General features: G+C 40.1%; 1 protein-coding gene across 4 annotated transcripts in view; it reads left to right on the top strand.

Moving 5' to 3' along the window:
* CNTN4 (contactin 4) overlaps positions 1–19,584 on the top strand; it is a 913,259-nt gene that overhangs the window by 878,408 nt on the left and 15,267 nt on the right. For 2 of the 4 annotated variants that reach the window (XM_078075924.1, XM_078075913.1), the window contains 4 exons: positions 2,049–2,224; positions 6,610–6,727; positions 16,637–16,795; positions 19,295–19,444. In XM_078075924.1, the coding sequence (XP_077932050.1) occupies positions 2,049–2,224; positions 6,610–6,727; positions 16,637–16,795; positions 19,295–19,444 (603 nt within the window). Of the gene's footprint in view, positions 1–2,048; positions 2,225–6,606; positions 6,728–16,636; positions 16,796–19,294; positions 19,445–19,584 lie in introns of all 4 variants that reach the window. The other 2 variants (XM_078075918.1, XM_078075910.1) reach the window with 1 other exon arrangement.

Raw genomic sequence — 19,584 nt, 5'->3', positions numbered from 1 at the left:
TTTCATTCCCTCATTCTCTTTTATATCTCTTTGGCTACCAAGGCACTGTCATCCATGCAACACACACTACATGCTTGGTGGATAAATCAACAAATGAATGTTCTTTAAGATAAGAATCTAAATTGTGAAATCAGTACACAGGTAGTTAAAGGATAATTAGGCAACATCTCGCTGAATAAAAACCATACACACATACAATTTTGGCCAGGAATTATTCGTTCCAGTCTTCATTCTATAGATGAGGAAAATTTAAATTTTAAAAGCAAAAATTATTCTAAAGTGCTTTGTTCTCAATTCCTTCCCTCATTTAAAAAAAAAAAAATCTCAATCTGCATCTATACCTGCAGATCAGTTAATCACTAGAGCAAATTTTGATTATGTGACTTGTAAAAGCCTCAGGTTTTAAAATAAAGGATTTCCCTCCCATCATCTCTTAGCTGGGAATACCTGTTTTTACCTTCTCTTTTCATGAACTTCACTCATACGGCAATGACTGAAAGCACAAGCAGTCCATTTATGATCTTTTCCTAGTTTTGGAAAACAGCAAAAGTATATTTCACTCCAAGCTGATAATCTGTTTATGGACACAGACTTTCCTTTTCTAATGACTTGAAATGTGTGCTTTCCATAGTTGGATAAAAGGGCAGAAAAACTCTTTTAAATACTTTCTTTAAAGAGGAGGTTTTTGTATGCATTGCTGGAAAGTAAGACCCATCAAACATGTCCTATGAGACATCATTTCAAAATTTCCAACTGAGATTTTAATCGAGGAGATACACTTAATAAATATTTATATACCCCACAGCCTGAAATATAATCCTGTGAGTATAGAAGGGTATTAATCAATGTTCTTTCATTGTTTTGTTTGCTTTTGATTTGTCTTCTTTGTTATGGTTTGTTTAGTTGGTTTAGTTTGATTTGGTTTAGTGCAGAGAAATTTCTGGAATATGGCTGAATTCAGAATTTCATTCTTTAGGTATTTATATGACCTTTATATTTAACTCAAATTTCTTTTCACCGTTGTATTCTGACAACATTTTATGAAATCATATTGCAGTGAAAAATAAAAGATCATCAGCACGTCAGTGTAGGATTAGGGTTTATAAACTGTCTCAGCTAAACAAGCCCATTTCCTTTTCAATTAAAATCATAATGTAAAGGGTGAATTTAAAAGCGTATTAGTACTTATTTTAAAGATGTAATATACATATGCAAATATATATAATTTTGTCAATGAGTTCATTACAGCATTTTTATATTATATTTATAAAAAATTTGCTAAAATGTCTTAGTTTCAAAATGGTTGAGACTATAAACTTAATAGTACATTATGCAGATTATAAAAATATGTAGATAAAGATATAAACCTGTATTATATTAACTAGAGAAAAAAGGAAAATCATATGTGTATCATATTATAAGAATGCAAAACAAAACAACTTGAAAAACTATAAACCAAAAAGACAGAGGGAAATTACATCAAAATGAAAAAAGACGTTTTATCTGGACAGTAAGGAGAGTAAGTAGGATTTGTTTTGTTTTGTTTTGTTTGTTTTCTGGTCTCTTCTTTTAACTTTCTTAAATTTCCTAAATTTCCCATACTAAACATTTATCACTTTTATAATAAGGTAGGGGGGAGTCAAACAAACTTCAAATTAACATGGATTTCTCCTGTTAGTATTCAACTGAATTACTGCTTTCTAGTGACACTGGGGAGATATGAAAACCTTTTTAAAGAGGCAGTTTCCAAGCAGGCTGTCAGAAGTAGGCCCTTCCATTAGTGTCTTCAGAGATCTAACCTCAGTGCTCCCCAGCTGAGTTTTGTTGCTCTGTGAAGATTCACATAATGAGTGTTTTCATCTTTTCATATTAAAAATGACCTCCTGGCCTGAAGCTCAGTTTCCCAGATGACTGAGGTTTACTGGTCACAGCCTAAGAAAAAATAAAGCAAAACTACTTAGTATTTCATCCTGCTCTTGGATTCTATGTTTTACTTCCACACAAGCTCACAGGCTTTGTTAATGATTTGCCTTTGTTTTCACCCACAGATCCAACAAGGGTGATGGTACCCCCTTCCAGCATGGATGTCACTGTTGGAGAAAGTATTGTTCTGCCTTGCCAGGTAACACATGATCACTCGCTAGACATCGTGTTTACTTGGTCATTTAATGGACACCTGATAGATTTTGACAAAGATGGGGACCACTTTGAAAGAGTTGGAGGGGTAAGTATTAATATCAAACTGTCTATAGGAAATTGAGTATGCACTGAACTTGAGTATGCAAAGTGACTCAACTTGTTTAGACTAACTTGAAAAGAAATATAAGGTTATTCTTGATCTTGTTCCAACACCTGATTTTAAGAAATTCTTGGTTAATTCCTGCTCCTTTTTGCCTGATCAGTGAGGCCCCACTTACTGAGTAACCCTAGATGACAGTCCTCTGCATCCCCACAACAATGCTATAGGCTAGTTATTCCGAACTATGTATGAATCAAGAAACTAGAGCTCGGGGGGATATGTATGGTTTGCCTTGGCCTCAAAGCCCTAAACTGTGGAACTCAGCTTTAAACTTCAAATCCCTGGGGGCGCCTGGGTGGCTCAGTCGTTAAGCATCTGCCTTGGGCTCAGGACGTGATCCCAGGACCCTGGGATCGAGCCCAGCATCGAGCCCCGCACCGGGCTCCCGGCTCATTGGGAGGCCTGCTTGTGTTCCCTTTCTCACTGTGTCTCTGTCTGTCAAATAAATAAATAAAATCTTAAAAAAAAAAAAAAAAAACAACTTCAAATCCCTGGCTCTGTGCTCCACGCAATACCATATATCATAGCACATGATTAAGAAAATATCTTAAGGACAGTTTACTCATGTGGTTTTAGGCTGCTGATTAAACTCTGCTTGGCTCTTATAGAAGTCTCATTGTGACATTAGGGCTCTCTTTCTTGAATCTGAAAGTCTGATCAGGGTATTTATTATCTCCAGGTAATTTTGAATTCAAATGTTTGAATTTTCATAATGCCTTCCTTTCCATAAAAATACATATTACCATTGAATACACACCAAGATGAGGTTAAATCTGGAAACAATCTGTATCTATCACAATTGTTCTCAAAAAAAATTTTTTTTACCCTAATACGGCTGTACATTCCCATTAGTAATAAAGATTCACTCTGGCTGCCATGCTCATGGAGGGGTCCAACCAAAGACAGAAGAAAATAAAAATGAGGCGATGACTTGAAAAAAGCCCTCCCCATTCCTCTGCCATAGGAATCTAATTTGCCCTCTTCATTTTGGCTCCCCTCCCCCTTATGTTGAGAATAAGTGGGCTAAAGCTTATAAAATTATCTGTATGATCTGTTGAGGGCCTGTTTTCCACTCAACTATAATACTAGTTCTGTTAATTACATTCTTGCTGCCTTTCTCAAATGATGTCTCTCATGGAACACCAAGAATAATCTGAACAGTTTCTCAATTTTTCCAAAGATCATATATAACTGGTAATATTTTAGATACATAGGAGAGAAGTTAGTTTATTACATCAGTGGATGCCTTGGGTCACGAGGGATTCACTCTTAGAATCCTGGTTGAGAAAGCCTGGATGAAATTGCCAATATTAAGCATTCTGGACTTCTTTGATATGATTCAGCTTAATAACTAAGTGGGAGAGATATTAATTTCACAAGGGCATTGAAGATATTAAATACCTTCAGGTCTAGAAAAGTGCATAACCTAATGCCTTCCACAAAAGTAGTACTTGATAAATTTTAATAGTTGTACTAATTGAAGGAAGAATAACATGGATTTTAATAACAGGAAAGTGTAAATTGAGAAAACCTTCATAGATTAAGCAGAATATTAGTTTTCATGCTAAGACCAATGTCTTGGCCAGGAGAGATATTAAAAATATTATCTCCCAGAATGGCACAGGCACCAACCAATTAGAACAGTTGCCTGACCGATCAAAATAGATGCCCTATCAGTCAGACAGATGTGGATTTTATGCTGGACTGGCTGAGGCACAGGTGGGGACACCCCTAATGGAGTCAAGCACTAATGACCACCTTTCGTAGAGAGCTCTGTCTGTGGAATCAGTCATTAGCCTCTCATATGGGAAAAGCTTGTCTCTTCTGTGAAACTCTTGCTGATACCCATCAGTTATTGCTAAGAAGTGCAAAATTCAGGACAGCACTACAAATTGTGAGAAATCAGTGTATTAGCCCCCAGGATCTTTAATGTCTATGGCGGTAGAACTTCACAGCAGAAGAGGGAAGGAAGCAATGCTGCAAGCCATTTCAGTTTCTGCTTCCTGGGTCAGCATGGTGGAAGGGATGCTTGGTAGAACCAACCTGTTGCAGTTTTCGGAAAAGCTGTTGTTTCCTTGTCCTTTGACGGCCTCCAAGTGCTCTGTCAGGAACAGAACAGACCACAACAAGAAAAAATAAGCTGGTACTGTTTTGTTCACTTTGGTAGGAACATGAATGTAGATCTCAGTAAACTGTTTCATCTGGATGACTTCAAAGGAAAAAAGAAAGTTGATTGTGGTCTCCTTCTGTGAGACTCTTACCTCAATCCTGACTTTATTTTTTTCTTTGTTTCAGTTTTACTTTAAAAACACAACTCTGATCCAAATCTGTAAATAAAGACAGCACATTCTGTTAATACATTGTTGTACTCTGAAATTTCCAGGCTACAACTAGTTTATTCTGACTTTAATCCCTTGGTGAATGAAATGGATAATCAACATAGTATACCCATTTCTTTAAAACAAATATGGCTTTCCACCTTCCCTGCACATACCTCCTTGTGAGGCATATTTTTTTGTTTAAACCTATACTCAAGAGTCCTATCCACATGAATGTCTTAGGTAAAGAAGTATTAATTATGATGGTGATGATCCTTTATATTTGCAAAGCGCCTAATCATTTATCAAGCACTTTCATGTCTATCAGCTCTTTAATCCTCACAGAAAGCCTGAGGAATAGGGTAACAATTATTATCCTATTTTACTGAGCAATTATAAGACTTGATTAGTAAATAGAATCTGAATGAGAACCCAAGTGTTATAAATAAAACAGCTTCCTGGTAAAAATAAATAAATAAATAAAAATCACAGCTCTCCTTGAGTTAGATTTAATATTTTTGACCTGATACTTGTGGTCATCAATAATACCAATTTAAATTAACTCTGTGCTTCCCAGTTTTCAGGATTTCATGTACACATACAGTCTCATTTGATTCTCACAACCTCACCCAGTGGACAATGCATCCTTCTTTCACAGGTCAGTTAATTAAGACCCAGAGACTTACATGAAATCTCACAGCAGGGATCAGCCCAAGACAACTGAGTACCTAAACATCAGCTCTCCCTTCACTGAATGCTTGAGCCTCTCTTCTAAACTTATTTACAACTATTGGCAGTTCCAGGTTTTCCATTGTCCTGGATGGATTTGTGATATATTGCTCTAAAACAAAGGGAATTAAGTACACATTAAATTAGATAGAGAATAAGGTCTTTCCAGATGGTAGAATGGCCTGACTTTGTGGATTCACATCCTGGCTCTCCCATTTATTAGCTAAGTGATTTTTAGGCAAGTCATACAACCTCTTTGTGCTTGAGTTTCTTCACCTGTAAAGTAAGGATAACAGGAGCACCTACCTTATAGAACATGTGAGTATTTAGCTTTAATATATGGCTCCCATATTTAAATACTGTTAAGCATTATCCAACATGATTGTCATTTGGAAGAATAGCAACAGGGCCAACATAACCTATGTTATCTTGTCATCTGTTGTGGGGTTTGAAGTAAGCATAGCTTCCTGAATCTGACCTCTAGGGAGCACTCATACGCAAGCCACCTGTTCTCCAAGCTTTTGATGAACAGAGCTGTGAAACAATGAAACTCCAAGGTGTAGCCATGTTCTTTAGTTGTGATAAACTGTAGAGGCATCGTCTCATATTTATTAAAAGTACCATGCTGGTGAACATGTAGGAATATTTCTAGGGCACATAGAAGTCCATACTGGGATGTAATCAGTCCCATGCATCTGCTAATCAAACTTGCATTTGGCATTTCAAAAACAAATTAGCAGCATTCCACACTAGGTGATGCTAGATTTCCTTGGAGAGTGTGGTCCTCATACTCTATTAATTCAAACCTGGCAGCAATCAAAATGCTGGCTGTAAGACAGAGTTGTGCAGGAAAATGCAGATGCCTCCAAATGTGGGCCTGCCTCCCCTTTCCAAATATAGAGTTCCAAAGTATTGGAATGCCAGTGAAGGCTGCAGGTTGAGGGCATATCTGAAAAAAACCCCAGGACTAGATCAAGAGCCACCTTAAGTAAGTTTAAGTGCTTCCGACCTGGGTGGCAACCTGCTCTGGAGACCCAGAGAAGCCAGACACCCGAGGTCTTGTCCAAGGTGTGTTCTGAAAGTGTTGGTGTTCTTATCTCCCAGGCAGGTTCACATATTTTTAATAGGCCATGGCTTGCATCACTAATGTTTTCATCAGCCAGTGTAAAATAAATCCATTAGTCACAGTGTCCTTCATGTGATAATGATATTTAGAACTCATTAAAAAGTAATTGTAACCACTTTCCCCTACTTTATCAGCAGGATTCAGCTGGTGATTTGATGATCCGAAACATCCAGCTGAAGCATGCTGGGAAATACATCTGCATGGTCCAAACAAGTGTAGACAAGCTCTCTGCTGCTGCAGACCTGATTGTAAGAGGTATGGGAGTGTTGGGTTCTATTCTTGGAATACTTTTGTGATATCTACTCCTGCACAGATTTCTAAAAACCTCTCTGGCTTAGAATTACGGGGAAAGTCAGATAGAAGCTAAACATTGTAAACAGTGGTTAACAGCCCACAGAAGTTCTGTGTGTATCTCTTTCTCATGGGGGGGGGGGGGGCGGTGGGGATCACCAGAAAGTGCAGAGCAAATCGGGTTACTCCGTACTGAAAATAACTCCTGTGAGTGCCCCGAGTGCCCCGATGTATGGCTGTTGGGCTTGATAGGACCTTCTAGAATAATTTTGGATTAACAAAAGCAAATAGTTTACAGAAGGATCAGACTGCACCTTTTGATGTTTTATCTGGGCTAAGCCAAATTAGTGACTTAGGGCACTGATAGAACTGTGACTTCAGAAAAATCACCAGTTTTTCCCAGTTCCCTTTTTTTCCCTAAAGTTAATAGTTCTCTCCAGTTCTTAAAATATGGCTTTAGAGGGAAACCACTTCCTGCCTGCCTGGAATGTAGTAAATCAGCCTACAAACTGACATTTGTGAGGTTTTCTTGAGTCCTACCCACATGGCCTAGCTTCAACCTAATGGCCCCAAAGGCCCTGGCTGAGCCCCATGGAACCAGTTTATAAAGCAACAGTAAATGGAGTTTTAACAAATATTTTTATATTGAAATTAAAATTTTGGGGAACCAGTGGACGTACCCAGAATCAAACGGACTCATGCTCGGGACTTTTCTAAAGTGTTGAAAGTGAAGCCAAATCAGAACATCCAAATAATCTCTTGGCTAGCACCTCCTTCCTCTGAACCCTAACCATTGGTGGTTCAGAATCTTCGGCCAGCAGAACCTTGAGTGCAAGAATACAAAACTCCAGCGGAAATCAGGTGTGGAGGCAGGGTAAATCTGAGTTCAGGGAGAACAAGGTATTATTGGAAGCAACAGACGCCTTGCCGTAACCTCTAGGCAGAACCTGAGGGGGGAGATGTGTGGGAGTTAGCAACTTAAACTCATTGTCAAGAGAGGTTAAAGAAAAATAGCTTTTCCATCCCTGCCTTCGTTCCTCTTTAAATTGCCTACAAAAACCTTTCAGTAACACTACAGTACAGATAACACTACAGATAAGAGCCAGATAAGAGAAAAAAACTTTCAACCTGGGTTGAGCTACCCATTGAATAACTTATGGAAACATGTTTATTTCCATTTTATTTTTTTTATTTATTTATTTTTTTAGTAATAGGTCTGTTTTTATTGTTCCATTGATTTTTCTTTTACTAATTAAGAATGCTGTGTTTTTGCTTTACTAGGTACATTTGTAATTACAAACTTGTGTATTTTATCTTTATTTACTTAGTATCAAATAATTCCATATTACTGAACCAATGATAAAATTAATTTTTTTCTCTTTCTTTTTTTTTTGTAGTTTTTAATTTTATCATATTATGTTAGTCACCATACAATACATCATTAGTTTTTGACGTAGTGATCCACAATCCATTGTTTTCGTATAACACCCAGTGCTCCATGCAGTACGTGCCCTCCTTAATACCCATCACCGGGCTAACCAATCCCTCCTCCCCCCTCCCCTCTAGAACCCTGTTTGTTTCTCAGGTCCATAGTCTCTCATGGTTCATCTCTCCCTCCAGTTCCCGCCCCCCCCCATTTTTCCCTTCCTTCTCCTAATGTCCTCCATGTTATTCCTTATGTTCCACAAATAAGTGAAACCATATGATAATTGACTTTCTCTGCTTGACTTATTTCGCTTAGCATAATCTCCTCCAGTCCCATCCATGTTGATGTAAAAGTTGGGTATTCATCTTTTCTGATGGCTGAGTAATATTCCATTGTATATATGGACCACATCTTCTTTATCTATTCATCTGTTGAAGGGCATCTCGGCTCTTTCCACAGTTTGGCTATTGCAGACATTGCTGCTATGAACATTGGGGTGCATATGGCCCTTCTTTTCACTACATCTGTGTCTTTGGGGTAAATACCCAGTAGTGCAATTGCTGGGTCCTAGGGTAGCTCTATTTTTAAATTTTTGAGGCACCTCCACACTGTTTTCCAAAGTGGCTGTACCAACTTGCATTCCCACCAACAGTATAAGAGGGTTCCCCTTTCTCCACAACCTCTCCAACATTTGTTGTTTCTTTCCCTGTCCATTTTGGCCATTCTAACTGGTGTAAGGTGGTATCTCAGTGTGGTTTTGATTTGGATTTCCCTGATGGCTAATGATGATGAACATTTTTTCATGTGTCTGTTAGCCATTTGTATGTCTTCTTCAGAGAAGTGTCTGTTCATCTCTTCTGCCCACTTTTTGACTTGATTATTTGTTTTTTGGGTGTTGAGTTTGAGAAGTTCTTTATAGATTTTGGATACCAGCCCTTTATCTGTAGTGTCATTTGCAAATATCTTCTCCCATTCTGTGGGTTGCCTCTTTGTTTTGTTGACTGTTTCCTTTGCTGTGCAGAAGCTTTTTATCTTGATGAAGTCCCAAAAGTTCATTTTTGCTTTTGTTTCACTAGCTTTTGGAGATGTATCTTGAAAGAAGTTGCTGTGGGCGATGTCAAAGAGGTTACTGCCTATGTTCTCCTCTAGGATTTTGATGGATTCCTGTCTCACATTGAGGTCTTTCATCCATTTTGAGTTTATCTTTGTGAGTGGTGTTAGAGAATGGTCGAGTTTCATTCTTCTGCATGTGGCTGTCCAATTTTCCCAGCACCATTTATTCAAGAGACTGTCTTTTTTCCATTGCATGTTTTTTCCTGCTTTGTCAAAGATTATTTGACCATAGAGTTGAGGGTCTATATCTGGACTCTCTATTCTGTTCCATTGGTCTATACGTCTGTTTTTGTGCCAGTACCATGCTGTCTTGGTGATCACTGATTTGTAATATAGCTTGAAATCGGGCAACGTGATGCCCCCAGCTTTGTTTTTCTTTTTCAACATCTCTTTGGCGATTCGGGGTCTTTTCTGATTCCATACAAATTTTAGGATTGTTTGTTCCAGCACTTTGAAAAATGTCATTGGAATTTTGATCAGGATGGCATTGAAGGTATAGATTGCTCTGGGTAGCATAGACGTTTTAACAATGTTTTTTCTTCCGATCCATGAGCATGGAATATTTTTCCATCTTTTTGGGTCTTCTTCAATTTCTTTCATGAGTGTTCTGTAGTTCCTAGAGTATAGATCCTTTACCTCTTTGGTTAGGTTTATTCCGAGGTATCTTATGGTTTTTGGTGCTATTGTAAATGGAATCGTTTCTTTAATTTCTCTTTCTACAGTTGCGTTGTTAACGTATAAGAAAGCAACTGATTTCTGTGCATTGATTTTGTATCCTGCCACATTACTGAATTGCTGGATGAGTTCTAGTAATTTGGGGGTGGAGTCTTTTGGGCTTTCCACATAAAGTATCATGTCATCTGCGAAAAGAGAGTTTGACTTCTTCTTTGCCAATTTGAATACCTTTTATTTCTTTTTGTTGTCTAATTGCTGTTGCTAGGACTTCTAGTACTATGTTGAACAATAGTGGTGAGAGTGGGCACCCTTGACATGTTCCTGATCTTAAGGGAAAGGCTCTCAGCTTTTCCCCATTGAGGATGATATTCACTGTGGATTTTTCATAGATGGATTTTATGAACTTGAGGAATGTTCCCTCTATCCCTATACTCTGGAGAGTTTTAATCAGGAAAGGATGTTGTATTTTGTCAAGTGCTTTTTCTGCATCAATTGAGAGGACCATGTGGTTCTTCTCCCTCCTCTTATTAATGTGTTCTATCACATTGATTGATTTGTGAATGTTGAACCACCCTTGCATCCCAGGGATAAATCCCACTTGGCCGTGGTGGATGATCCTTTTAATGTATTGTTGGATCCTATTAGCTAGGATTTTGTTGAGGATTTTGGAATCCATATTCATCAGGGATACTGGTCTGAAATTCTCCTTTTTGATAGGGTCTTTGCCTGGTTTGGGGATTAAGGTAATGCTGGCCTCATAGAATGAGTTTGGAAGTTTTCCTTCTGTTTCTATTTTTTGAAACAGCTTCAGGAGAATAGGTATTATTTCTTCTTTGAATGTTTGGTAGAATTCCCCAGGGAATCCATCAGGCCCTGGACTCTTGTTTTTTGGGAGGTTTTTGATCACTGCTTCAATCTCGTTACTGGTTATTGGCCTATTCAGGTTGTCAATTTCTTCCTGTTTCAGTCTTGGCAGCTTATAGGTTTCCAGGAAGGCCTCCATTTCATCCAGATTGCTCAGTTTATTGGCATATAGTTGTTGATAATAATTTCTAATAATTGTTCCTATTTCCTTGGTGTTAGCCGTGATCTCTCCCCTTTCATTCATAATTTTATTAATTTGGGTCCTTTCTCTCTTCTTTTGGATAAGTCTGGCCAGTGGTTTATCAATCTTATTAATTCTTTCAAAGAACCAACTTCTAGTTTCGTTGATCTGATCTACTGTGTTTCTGGTTTCTAATTCATTGATTTCTGCTCTAATTTTAATTATTTCTCTTCTAATGCATGGCTTAGGCGTCGTTTGTTGCTTTTTCTCTAGTTCTTTAAGGTGTAGAGTTAGTTGGTGAATTTGGGATTTTTCTATTTTTTTGAGTGAGGCTTGGATGGCTATGTATTTCCCCCTTAGGACCGCCTTTGCAGTATCCCATAGGTTTTGGACCGATGTGTTTTCGTTCTCATTGGTTTCCATGAATTGTTTAAGTTCTTCTTTGATTTCAAGTTCCAGTTTTAGAGCATTGTGGTCTGAGAATATGTAGGGAATCATCTCAATCTTTTGGTATCAGTTGAGACCTGATTTGTGACCCAGTGTATGGTCTATTCTGGAGAAAGTTCCATGTGCGCTCGAGAAGAATGAGTATTCTGTTGTTTTAGGGTGGAATGTTCTGTAAATATCTATGAGGTCCAACTGGTCCAGTGTATCATTCAAAGCTCTTGTTTCCTTGTTGATTTTCTGCTTAGATGATCTGTCTATTGCTGAGAGTGGAGTATTGAGGTCTCCTACAATTAACATATTGTTATCAATATGACTCTTTATTTTGGTTAACAGTTGGCTTATGTAGATGGCTGCTCCCATGTTGGGGGCATAGATATTTACAATTGTTAGATCTTCTTGTTGGATAGACCCTTTAAGAATGATATAGTGTCCTTCTGTGTCTCTTATTACAGACTTTAGTTTAAAATCTAATTTGTCTGATATAAGAATTGCTACCCCAGCTTTCTTTTGAGGTTCGCTGGCATGGAAGATGGATCTCCATCCCTTCACTTTCAGTCTGGATGTATCTTTAGGTTCAAAATGAGTCTCTTGTAGACAGCATATGGATGGGTCCTGTCTTTTTATCCAATCTGCAACCCTGTGCCGTTTTATGGGAGCGTTTAGGCCATTCACGTTGAGAGTGATTATTGAAAGATATGAATTAATTGTCATCATGTTGCCTGTGAAGACGTTGTTTTTATAGATTGTCCCTGTAAATTTCTGTTGTAGATCACTCTTGGGGTCTTTCTCCTTTTATAGAACCCCCCTTAATATTTCTTGCAGGGCCGGCTTAGTGGTCACATATTCTTTCAACTTCTGCCGGTCGTGGAAGCTCTGCATCTCTCCATCCATTCTAAATGAAAGCCTTGCCGGATAAAGTATTCTTGGCTGCATGTTCTTCTCATTTAGTACCCTGAATGTGTCTTGCCAGGCCTTTCTGGCTTGCCAGGTCTCTGTGGATAGGTCTGACGTTATTCTGATGTTCCTCCCTCTATACGTAAGGAATCTCTTCCCCCTAACTGCCCTTAAGATGGTTTCCTTGGTTCTAAGATTTGCGAGTTTTACTATTACATGCCGGGTGTTGGCCTGTTTTCCTTGATCTTAGGAGGGGTCCTCTCTGCCTCTAGGACTCGAATGTTTGTTTCATTCCCCAGATTAGGGAAGTTCTCAGCTACGATTTGCTCAAATACATCTTTTAGTCCTCTCTGTCTCTCCACTCCCTCCGGGATTCCAATTATTCTGACATTGGAAGGCCTCATGGTGTCACTTATTTCTCTGATTCTATTTTCATGGATTCTGAGTTGTTTTTCCCTGGCCTCCTCTTTTCCCTTTTTATCTATTATACTGTCTTCCAGATTGCTTATTCTCTCTTCTGTCCCAGTTACCCTAGCTGTTAGATTATCTAGATTGGATTGGATCTCATTGATAGCATTTTTAAGTTCTGCCAATTCACCTTTTATTTCTACCCTTAGAGACTCTATGTTGCCATTAATTGATTTCTCCATTCTAGCCATTGTCTTCACAATTGCTAGCCTGAATTCCATCTCTGACATCTTGGTTATGTCTGCATCCATTTGTAAATCTGCCGCATAAGTCATAATCTCTGAGTCTTCTGTTTTGGGGGCTCCTCCTCCTAGTCATTCTGTTGATGGGTGTTTGAGGGAATGTATAGAGTCCAAATTATTGACCAGAACCCAAGCAAGATGCACCTGTTTTCTTGGGACCTTAGGGTTGCTGGCCTCTTGTTTTCCCAGCCTGTCTTCTGCGGGAGGGGCCTGCCGCGCTGTTACTCAGGCAACCCTGTTCGGGCGGAGTTGCCCTGCGCCCCTGTGGTGGGGGATGGGCTCAGTGGGAATCAGTCTTTCCAGCTTTTGTTCCCTGGCGTCTTTCCCTGGCAGCTTTCCGCATCTCTTCCACAAGTCAGAGCAGAAGAGACCGTTTCCAACCCTCTGCCTCAGAGCAGAGAGACCTCACTCTGTTCTTTAGTTGAGCTCTCCAGGCCACACCGTCTCCGTTTCTGTCCGTGCTGCTATAAACTGCAGCTGCCTGGGTTGTGCACCCCTCCGCAGCGCTCCCAGTCCTGCCTCCGGGTCGGGGCACGTCTCTGCCCTTTGTGCTTCTAAAACCGGCAGCCGCTCCCTGTTGGCGCACGCGCGACTCCTCCACTTGGGGTTCTGTCCCCGGCACTGCAGTTCACGTGCGCGCGACTTCGCCGCTGGGGGTTTCCACCCCAGGGGTTGCAGTTCACCGGCGGGACCCCAGCGCACCGGGTTTCTGTCTCGGAGGCTGCAGTTCGCGTGCACGCGACCGTCGCTCTGGTTTCTGTCCGGGGGGCTGCGGTTCGCGTGCGCACGACCCCGCCGGTCTGGTTTTCCACCCCGGGGGCTGCCCTAAAGTCCTTTCCCGACGCTACAGGTCTGCGAGTCTGTGCCCGTCTGCAGCACGCGAGGCTGTCACTCACCAGCGGTGTAGGATCCCCATGGCCAGGCACCCTCCCGCCGCCATTTATCCTCCAATATCTGCCGGCAGGATCAGGGCTCTCCACTTTGTACCTCAAAACCAACCGCCTGCGATATTCTGTTTGTAGAGATCCAGATCTTCTTACATCTCAGGCTGGTTTCGTGGGTGCTCAGAGTGGTCTGGTAGTTATCCAGCTCAATTCTGGGGACCAGTTGAAATAGGGTCCCCTACTCCTCCGCCATCTTTCCCCTCCCCCCTATTTCCATTTTAAAATACATGAGTGCTGGTCTGCTCTCCCCCTGGGGACAAAAGAACTCTGTTGCCGAAATTTATCCTCTATTTAATTAGGATAATGTTCAGATCAGCAGTTTAAACACCAATAAATTAGACTAATAAATATTTAAATCAGTAATACTTGAAGTTCTTAAATGATATTGTATACTTCATTTCACAGAAAATAACATTAAATACCAAGAGGAATTTGCAAACTCAGTCTAAAAGAAAATCTAGTCTAATCAGTTAATAAGGCCAATAAATTAATATGCCATTTTAAACCATTATATTTCGTTTTATTTCCTCTAGCTCTGCCCTTGCAGCTTTTTCTGCATATTACAGAGAGGATGCAGAAATGCATTTCACTGCCCTGTAAGAGATTTTTATATCTGAAACTGGTAAAGCTTTGAGTCTTGGCTCCAGCCCCCTTGATTCTCTGATACCTACTTTATTTAGTGTATAGCCTGCTATGGGCAGGTAGAAAGGCCCTTCTTCACTAGCAGAGAAGCTGAGACACTGGTCTCACACCAACGTTGCCTCTTCTGTTGCCTTGACCAAAACATCTGTGAGCCCCTAACCATGTGAACATTTTGCTCAGAGGATAAACATTGGCTCATTTTCTCATTTTGAAAGAGGGACCCAACTTCCCCAACACAAAGTTGGCAAACGTTCTGTGAGGTCCTATCTACACACTGCTGTGGTCATTGGCAGGAGCATACAGAGCAAACAAAGTTATGAAAGTACCATTTTACCGCCACTGGCCAAATTCATACCACCCCTTCATTTTCCTTTACTCGGCTGCCCACAGCGGGCTCAGATAATTTCTATCAATTTAGTTCCTTGAGGAGTTTGGAGGGGAACACTTTTCTACTTATAGTACTTTGATTTTAAAGGCCATCAAAAAAGAGCATCCATTAAAATGGGGATTGGGGGTGGGAATCTAGGATGAGAAAGCTAGTAAGAAAAAAGACGTTGATGCAGTCTTCTGGACTTTATCTGGTTTATCAGGGTCACAAAGACCAAAGTTTGCCACAGCTCTATCCAGGTGGCATTAGACTGGCATGCTGAAATGTCACCATGGAAAATTAATCAGTTTCAGTGTACAGATTTCCAGACCTTTCATTCAGGAGTAGGAGGGAGAAGATAAATTTAGTTTCACCTGTGGGTCTATAAAAATGATTTTTAAAAAAGGAAAGAGAAATTTAGGGCATCCTATGAAGGGTACAGGAGTGAATCTCAGAACAAAGTCTTACTTCAGGAAATTACATTTAACTTTTCACCACTCCGCTAGATGTCTTTCTTCCCTGCCCGGTGACATGGCCCAGCAGTGCATGGCACTTCACTTGACCGCTATATGGGGCTGAGCAAAGCCCTCCCAGGAATATCTCCTTATTCCTCTCTCTGGGACATGAGGATTATCATCATGTCTCCCTCACAATCACCTTCCCTCCTGAGGTGGTCCATTGTATCTTGCTACAAATGCATTTAACGGCCTGGTAAGAGATTTTCCTGTTGGAATCTAAGACACTTCTGGAGCTTTGCTTGGGTTGATACTTTGTGTTTGTTTGCCTACTGCTTTCCCTCCTCTGTTTATTTATGATTTCCAAGCTTCATTTAAAACTGATTTCCTCTCATTTCTGTGGTTTAAATACATGGGCAGAAACAGTGAACATCAGGAAGATAAATGGAAAAATACAGATACGACTTTCAGAAACTGCAAATGAGGGTCTTTAGACTCCAGCCCAGTTCTGAAGTTGTACTGAGGAAGCCACCATCTTGTGACTCTTGAGCACTGGCTATTTTCACAGGGGTTCCCTTGCATACAAGTGTGTGTTTGCATGTGACGTGGGGCAAGGGTGGGGTCACTAATTACAGTGCAGTGGGAATGTATGGAGCAGCATTGTGACCATCAAAGTTCCAAAGCCAGTTCTGCTCAAATCCACATTCTCAGTGCTAGAAATGACCATTTCCAAAAGACTGTCATCTTCATTTATCACTACTCTATCCACAGATAACACTGCCTGACCCATACCAGAAACCTGTAAATATATGATAGATGAATTAATGAATTTGAGCTTTTGTGGCATCCCACTATTCTCTCCTAGCATTTGAAACCAGTATTCTATTTTGATTCTTTGTTTACCTATTATTTTTTTCTGATTATATAGTGAGCCCCTAGAAAGAAGGGTCTGTGTCTCGTTCATCTCTGCAGTTTCAGAACCTAGAAGAATGTTGGGTACCCAATAGGCATTCAAAAAGGAATTGACAAGTGATGAATCTGTAAGCGGGTGAATAAATGGTTGAGTGGATCAGCATTGCATTCAATTTTACACAATCACTTGCTTGGACATGTGGAATGCACTGCTCCACTTCTGAGGGTCTTGCTCTTTCACAGGTCCCCCGGGACCCCCAGAGGCTGTGACCATAGATGAAATTACAGATACCACCGCTCAGCTCTCCTGGAGATCTGGACCTGACAACCACAGCCCCATCACCATGTATGTCATTCAAGCCAGGACTCCGTTCTCCGTGGGCTGGCAAGCAGTCAATACAGGTACCATATTGGATGCCTGGTGCTGGTGTCTCACAGAGGCTTCTACAACTCAGCATAATGGACAAAGCACCGTGGCAGAAGCCAAGGGCCATCTAGGTTCTTATTCAGACACAGCTATGAATGAGACATTATGGCAGTATTTCCTAAACCTCAGTCAATGGTACTATCATTTATTTAATATTTCTCTTTATATCAACTCACGTTTGTTTGCTTTTGAACTTGTCCTAAGCAATAATGTCTATGAAATGCTAGGTCTGTATGTTGGTTATATTTTTTCTTAACATACATATTAAAATATATTAGTTGTAAAAATAAAATGCATCAATCTGCATATTACCTAAAATTATCTGTGTATTACTGATGATACACTTTGAGAAGCAGTGGATTATGCCAGTCTACATAGTCTCTGTAAAGTTTATATACAGCTCTCAAGAAACCAGTAACTAAGGACTGCCTAGAGCCTCTTGACTTGCTATCTATTTTTTTTTAGATGGCTAAATTTGGGCATGAAGAGGCATGAGATTTTGTTATATTAAAAACTATGTGAGTTGGCCATACCATCCCTGCCCCTCCAAACTGACGCTTGTTATTTTATCTAGGTTTCATTTGAGGAAGAATGGACAAACAAGTAGTTATTGCAAGCAAGGTGCACACTCCTCTAGTCCCCAAGGGTTGGCTGTGTGGTCTTGATGTTTTGAGGTAGAAACGCATGGAGTGATAGGGCCTAGTTCTGTGCAATTCAGATGAATCATATTGATTTTAACAACCTCATTTTTTTTCACATCAGCTTATCCAACCTCAGAAATGGGTTTCTGTGTTTCCAGCTCAATCTCTGACTTTCTTCTGAGTCAGAGGAGTGCTTAGGAAGGAAAGATAGAAAAAATCTGGAAGTTAGGGGATTGTGCTAGCCCTGATTCAGCTACTCAGCAGATCTCTATACGACTGCATCTTCCTTTTCTGGGCATGATAATGATATGGGCATGATAAGAATTGTTTATGACCCAAAAGAGAAACAATTGTGAAACATTTTTAAGAACAGGAAGTACTACAGAAATATAATGAAGAAAAGGAAGAGGATGAAGATGCTACCGCTGATAATAATAATGGTTAAAAAAAAACAACACTAGAAATTACTGAGCCCTTGCTATGTGCTATATGCTCTGCTAGGTGCTTTTTTTTTTTGGATTTTCTCAACAGTGTTGTGAATAGATATTGTTATTAGCCTCATTGTATGGTAGGGAAACCAAGGCATGGAAAGGTTAAGAGACTTACGCAAAGTCATTGGGCTACTAAGTGTGGGTTCAAGTTTAGAATCCAGATGGTCTGACTCCAAAGCCCACACTCCTTACCTTTGGAGGCTAGGACTGTGTTAGTGTGGCCTAAGGAGGCTGGCAGCCACTGAATCCTAGTCACCAGTATGATGACCTCAGTTTTGTCACAGGAGACCTTCCTTTGAGTCTTCTGGGCCACATGGGAAATCTAATTATTTTATTATTTTATTTTATTTTATTTTTATTTTATTTTATTTTTTAGTAAGCTCTACACCCAATGTGGGGCTTGCACTCACAACCCCAAGATCAAGAGCTGCATGCTCTACTGACTGAGCCCCCCGGGCACCCCTCACGTGGGAAATCTTTACGACAACCCATTTAGAACTCAAAAATCTATAAAATTAAGACAGTAATTTTACTTTACTCATAGAATAGTTGTAAAAAGTAAACAGTGTGTCCAATACTGTGCAGTAAATGCTGAAAAACGTATTAGGTGATAGTAATAATGATTACTCAAGCGCTTTGGGGCCTTGAGCATGGAGACAATGTCCATAGCTTGTTGGTTTATGGCATCAAACAGTGGGCCATGTCCTCTTGGGAAGGAGCCCTTCTCCAAATACTGCTGGGTGAATACTGTCATATTCTACCTCTCTGACTCCCTTTTTTGTGTTTTTCATGGCCTTTTCTTTTATGTTTACAGATTCTTTCTTGAGATATGTTAGTACAGTTCCTGTCAGTGGTATTATAGATTTGTAATATTGTTAACTTCATTATTATAGTAAGTTATAGAGCTTGGACCACGCAGTCGAAGGTGCAAATCCAGTGCAATCTTGTGTCAGTAACTTAATCTTTATAAGGCACATTTTCCTCATCTATAAAAATGAAGACAGTAATTTTACTTTACTCATAGAATAGTTGTAAAAAGTAAACAGTGTGCCCAATACTGTGCAGTAAATGCTGAAAAATGTATTAGGTGATAGTAATAATGATTACAGTCAAGTGCTTTGGGGCCTTGAAGACCGTAATGTCATCTGCTGGTATCTGATTTGAACTTGTTAGTTTAGCAAAAGAGAATTCTGGGATTACTTCCCTGTAACAGCTGTTGTACAACTCGTCTCAGACCAACTACAATGCCCTGCACACAGTAATGGTGATGATGATGGATGGAAGCTCCTATCTGCTTAACGTGGAATCCTGTAAAACATGCCCACCTTTCGATGTCTTTCAGTCCCAGAACTTATTGATGGGAAGACATTCACAGCGACTGTCGTGGGTTTGAACCCTTGGGTCGAGTATGAATTCCGCACCGTTGCCGCCAATGTGATTGGGCTTGGGGAGCCCAGCCGGCCCTCAGAGAAGCGCAGGACAGAAGAGGCTCGTGAGTAGCAGCCAGGACACAAAGTCTGTGCCAGCGGCTATGATCTCTTAGGAAAAGGCTTTGAGTTCTTCCTGCTCTTCAGCCCTAATGAGGCTCTGTTTTAGCACCCCCTTCTCTTGAATGATTATAATGATCAGAAA

The sequence above is a fragment of the Halichoerus grypus genome, chromosome 1 (genome assembly GCF_964656455.1).
Source record: "Halichoerus grypus chromosome 1, mHalGry1.hap1.1, whole genome shotgun sequence".
NCBI classification, from domain to species: domain Eukaryota; kingdom Metazoa; phylum Chordata; class Mammalia; order Carnivora; family Phocidae; genus Halichoerus; species Halichoerus grypus.
This window is presented reverse-complemented; position numbering and strand designations above follow the sequence as displayed.